General features: G+C 45.8%; 1 protein-coding gene across 1 annotated transcript in view; it reads right to left on the bottom strand.

The window, feature by feature from the left end:
* The window catches only part of LOC123960178 (dynamin-1-like), a 38,243-nt gene that overhangs the window by 9,219 nt on the left and 23,171 nt on the right, over positions 1–5,853 (bottom strand). The window contains exons 15-20 of the mRNA XM_046034780.1: positions 3,990–4,103; positions 3,801–3,910; positions 3,604–3,715; positions 3,506–3,517; positions 3,176–3,343; positions 3,003–3,089 (exon numbers count right to left, since the gene is read on the bottom strand). Of these exons, the coding sequence (XP_045890736.1) occupies positions 3,003–3,089; positions 3,176–3,343; positions 3,506–3,517; positions 3,604–3,715; positions 3,801–3,910; positions 3,990–4,103 (603 nt within the window). The remainder of the gene's footprint in view (positions 1–3,002; positions 3,090–3,175; positions 3,344–3,505; positions 3,518–3,603; positions 3,716–3,800; positions 3,911–3,989; positions 4,104–5,853) is intronic.

The following is a 5,853-nucleotide window of genomic DNA, read 5'->3' on the forward strand; positions in this document are numbered from 1 at the left end:
AAGCTGCACGCTCACTACTTTACACTGTTATACAAGCTGTACGCTCACTACTTTACACTGTTCTACTGTTCTACAAGCTGCACGCTCACTACTTTACGCTGTTATACAAGCTGCACGCTCACTACTTTACGCTGTTCTACAAGCTGTACGCTCACTACTTTACGCTGTTATACAAGCTGTACGCTGACTACTTTACACTGTTATACAAGCTGTACGCTCACTACTTTACACTGTTATACAAGCTGCACGCTCACTACTTTACACTGTTATAACTACTTTACACTGTTCTACAAGCTGTACACACACTACTTTACACTGTTCTACAAGCTGTACGCTCACTACTTTACACTGTTATAACTACTTTACACTGTTATAGAAGCTGTACGCTCACTGCTTTACACTGTTCTACAAGCTGCACGCTCACTACTTTACATTGTTATACAAGCTGTACGCTCACTGCTTTACACTGTTATACAAGCTGCACGCTCACTACTTTACACTGTTATACAAGCTGTACGGTCACTACTTTACACTGTTCTACTGTTCTACAAGCTGCACGCTCACTACTTTACGCTGTTATACAAGCTGCACGCTCACTACTTTACGCTGTTCTACAAGCTGTACGCTCAATGCTTTACACTGTTATAGAAGCTGTACGTTCACTGCTTTACACTGTTCTACAAGCTGTACGCTCACTACTTTACACTGTTATACAAGCTGTACGTTCACTACTTTACACTGTTATACAAGCTGCACGCTCACTACTTTACACTGTTATAACTACTTTACACTGTTCTACAAGCTGTACACACACTACTTTACACTGTTCTACAAGCTGTACGCTCACTACTTTACACTGTTCTACAAGCTGTACGCTCACTACTTTACACTGTTATACAAGCTGTACGCTCACTACTTTACACTGTTATAACTACTTTACGCTGTTATACAAGCTGTACGCTCACTACTTTACGCTGTTCTACAAGCTGTACGCTCACTACTTTACACTGTTATACAAGCTGTACGCTCACTACTTTACACTGTTATACAAGCTGTACGCTCACTACTTTACACTGTTATACAAGCTGTACGCTCACTACTTTACACTGTTCTACTGTTCTACAAGCTGCACGCTCACTACTTTACGCTGTTATACAAGCTGCACGCTCACTACTTTACGCTGTTCTACAAGCTGTACGCTCACTACTTTACACTGTTATACAAGCTGTACGCTCACTACTTTACACTGTTCTACTGTTCTACAAGCTGCACGCTCACTACTTTACGCTGTTATACAAGCTGCACGCTCACTACTTTACGCTGTTCTACAAGCTGTACGCTCACTACTTTACGCTGTTATACAAGCTGTACGCTGACTACTTTACACTGTTATACAAGCTGCACGCTCGCTACTTTACACTGTTATAACTACTTTACACTGTTATAGAAGCTGTACGCTCACTGCTTTACACTGTTCTACAAGCTGTACGCTCACTACTTTACACTGTTATACAAGCTGTACGCTCACTACTTTACACTGTTCTACAAGCTGTACGCTCACAACTTTACACTGTTATAACTACTTTACACTGTTCTACAAGCTGTACGCTCACTACTTTACACTGTTCTACAAGCTGTACGCTCACTACTTTACACTGTTATAACTACTTTACACTGTTCTACAAGCTGTACGCTCACTACTTTACACTGTTATAGAAGCTGCACGCTCACTACTTTACACTGTTATAGAAGCTGTACGCTCACTGCTTTACACTGTTCTACAAGCTGTACGCTCACTACTTTACACTGTTATACAAGCTGTACGTTCACTACTTTACACTGTTATACAAGCTGTACGTTCACTACTTTACACTGTTCTACAAGCTGTACGCTCACTACTTCACACTGTTATACAAGCTTTACGCTCACTACTTTACACTGTTATACAAGCTGTACGCTCACTACTTTACACTGTTATACAAGCTGTACCCTCACTACTTTACACTGTTATAAAAGCTGTACGCTCACTACTTTACACTGTTATACAAGCTGTACGCTCACTACTTTACACTGTTCTACTGTCCTACAAGCTGCACGCTCACTACTTTACGCTGTTATACAAGCTGTACGCTCACTACTTTACGCTGTTCTACAAGCTGTACGCTCACTACTTTACGCTGTTATACAAGCTGTATGCTGACTACTTTACACTGTTATACAAGCTGCACGCTCCCTACTTTACACTGTTATACAAGCTGCACGCTCACAACTTTACACTGTTATAACTACTTTACACTGTTCTACAAGCTGTACGCTCACAACTTTACACTGTTATAACTACTTTACACTGTTCTACAAGCTGTACGCTCACTACTTTACACTGTTCTACAAGCTGTACGCTCACAACTTTACACTGTTATAACTACTTTACACTGTTCTACAAGCTGTACGCTCACTACTTTACACTGTTATAGAAGCTGCACGCTCACTACTTTACACTGTTATAGAAGCTGTACGCTCACTACTTTACACTGTTATACAAGCTGTACGCTCACTACTTTACACTGTTCTACAAGCTGCACGCTCACTACTTTACACTGTTATACAAGCTGTACGCTCACTGCTTTACACTGTTCTACAAGCTGCACGCTCACTACTTTACATTGTTATACAAGCTGTACGCTCACTACTTTACACTGTTATACAAGCTGCACGCTCACTACTTTACACTGTTCTACAAGCTGCACGCTCACTACTTTACATTGTTATACAAGCTGTACGCTCACTGCTTTACACTGTTCTACAAGCTGCACGCTCACTACTTTACATTGTTATACAAGCTGTACGCTCACTACTTTACATTGTTATACAAGCTGTACGCTCACTGCTTTACACTGTTCTACAAGCTGCACGCTCACTACTTTACATTGTTATACAAGCTGTACGCTCACTGCTACTGTACTATTTTAAATGACTCACAGATGTCTCTCTGTCTGTCTCACCTGTTCCTGGGACTCCTCCATCAGGCTGTTCTGGTCTCCGCAGGAGTACAGCTGAGCCAGCAGGTCAGAGTGGATGAACTCTTTCGTCTGATGGACAGAAAGGAGGTCACATGACTGACTGCATCACTTCCTGTGTGTATGTCTGTGTGTGTGTGTGTGTGTGTGTGTCGTACGTTGTTGACCATCAGGTGCATGATGGTCTTGGGGATGAGGTCTCTGACGGTGCGGTGGATGATGGACAGGTACGAGTCCACCAGGTTCCTGACGATCTCCACCTGTCGCTCCAGCTGAGGGTCCAGACTGTGGATCTGCCCGTCCCCGCTCGCCTCCTCCACCTCCACCTGCACAAACATGGCCGCCGATTAACTACACACACACGCCTCCACCTGCACAAACATGGCCGCCGATTAACTACACACACACGCCTCCACCTGCACAAACATGGCCGCCGATTAACTACACACACACTGTGGACAAAATAAGAGAAACAGACGGGGGCTCACCTTCTCTTTGTCCTGCAGGACGGGAGGAAACAAAGACAGTGTTAACAAGTAATACTACTGGAATAACAAATTAATACTGCAGTAGTACTGGGTTGTACCACGGTGCGTTCGGGGTACACTCCAGCTCGTAGGAAAGAAGCCTTCCAGCCGTCCACCTCGTCCTGAGACTCGCTGGCCAGCTCCAGCTGCCGGTAGTCTTTGTACACATTCCTGAAGCAGGAATTGAGAAACAGCTGATCAAAGTGAAAACAACGACATCATCTGCAGACACACACGCACACGCACACGCACACACCTGTGCTCAGTGTTGAACAGGGCAAAGATGTGTTTGCTGGACATGAAGCTTTTCTCGATGTCTTTGAGTTTTAGGTTGTCCACAGGCAGCATGTACTTCTTCTCCTTCTCCTGCGGGGGCAACAACAACAACAGTAAACAAAACAACAACATTAAGCTAGCTCCAGCTGACGTTAGCCGCGTGTGTTACCTCGTCATCTTTGTACCAGGACAGGGTCTCCGCAGTCAGGACAAACCAGTACTCTTTAGCTCCTCCCTTCATGATGCTGATGTTGTTGATGGTCAGCCAGCCTTTACGGATCACCTGCACACACACACACACACACTCAAGTTATGGCGGGTAATGATGCCTACCTCTACTTGTGGCGTCCACACAGACGTTTCCACTCTGATAAGTACAGTGACACGTTCTGTCCAGGAGCGCCGGTGAGCTCACCTGGTGGAGCACCGTATACAAAGGCTACGTCCGGAACGCCCCCCCCCCCCCCCGTCCTGTCTCTCTCTCTCTTTCTTACAATAATAATAATGACATAATAAGTGACACGTCCTGCAGGTGCAGACCCTGATTGTGTGAACCTAACCTGCTCACAAGGGCGACCAATGAGAAGCAAGAGCTCTGCGACGCGCAGGTGCTGCTCAGGTAGGCGGACTCACCAATAAACATATGTCTGGATCCTTTCACTGCTCTCTAATCAGCGGGAGGTCGTGTGGTGGACGAATGCACACTGACAACGTTCACACGCCACCAACCTCACACACGGCGGGATGCAGGCCACACGTGTGTGCATGTAAAATATTTTCAGAGACAGAGAGACAGACAGACAGAGAGAGAGACACAGACAGAGAGACAGACAGAGAGACAGACAGACACAGACAGAGAGACAGACAGACATAGACAGAGAGACAGAGAGACAGAGACACAGACAGAGAGACAGAGAGACAGACACAGACAGAGAGAGAGACAGACAGACAGAGACACAGAGACACAGACAGAGAGACAGAGAGACAGACACAGACAGAGAGAGAGACAGACAGACAGAGACACAGAGACACAGACAGAGAGACAGAGAGACAGACACAGACAGAGAGAGAGACAGACAGACAGAGACACAGAGACAGACAGAGAGACACAGACAGAGAGACAGACAGAGAGACAGACAGACACAGACAGAGAGACAGACAGATGCAGGCCACACGTGTGTGCATGTAAAATATTTTCAGAGACAGAGAGACAGACAGACAGAGACAGAGAGACACAGACAGAGAGACAGACAGAGAGACAGACAGACACAGACAGAGAGACAGAGAGACAGAGAGACAGAGACACAGACAGAGAGACAGAGAGACAGACACAGACAGAGAGAGAGACAGACAGAGACACAGAGACACAGACAGAGAGACAGACAGACAGAGACACAGACAGAGAGACACAGACAGAGAGACAGACAGAGAGACACAGACAGAGACACAGACAGAGAGACACAGACAGAGAGACAGACAGAGAGACAGACAGACACAGACAGAGAGACAGACAGATGCAGGCCACACGTGTGTGCATGTAAAATATTTTCAGAGACAGAGAGACAGACAGACAGAGACAGAGAGACACAGACAGAGAGACAGACAGAGAGACAGACAGACACAGACAGAGAGACAGAGAGACAGAGAGACAGAGACACAGACAGAGAGACAGAGAGACAGACACAGACAGAGAGAGAGACAGACAGAGACACAGAGACACAGACAGAGAGACAGACAGACAGAGACACAGACAGAGAGACACAGACAGAGAGACAGACAGAGAGACACAGACAGAGACACAGACAGAGAGACACAGACAGAGAGACAGACAGAGAGACAGACAGACACAGACAGAGAGACAGACAGATGCAGGCCACACGTGTGTGCATGTAAAATATTTTCAGAGACAGAGAGACAGACAGACAGAGACAGAGAGACACAGACAGAGAGACAGACAGAGAGACAGACAGACACAGACAGAGAGACAGAGAGACAGAGAGACAGAGACACAGACAGAGAGACAGAGAGACAGA

Source organism: Micropterus dolomieu, linkage group LG21, assembly GCF_021292245.1.
Source record: "Micropterus dolomieu isolate WLL.071019.BEF.003 ecotype Adirondacks linkage group LG21, ASM2129224v1, whole genome shotgun sequence".
Taxonomy (NCBI): Eukaryota; Metazoa; Chordata; class Actinopteri; order Centrarchiformes; family Centrarchidae; genus Micropterus; species Micropterus dolomieu.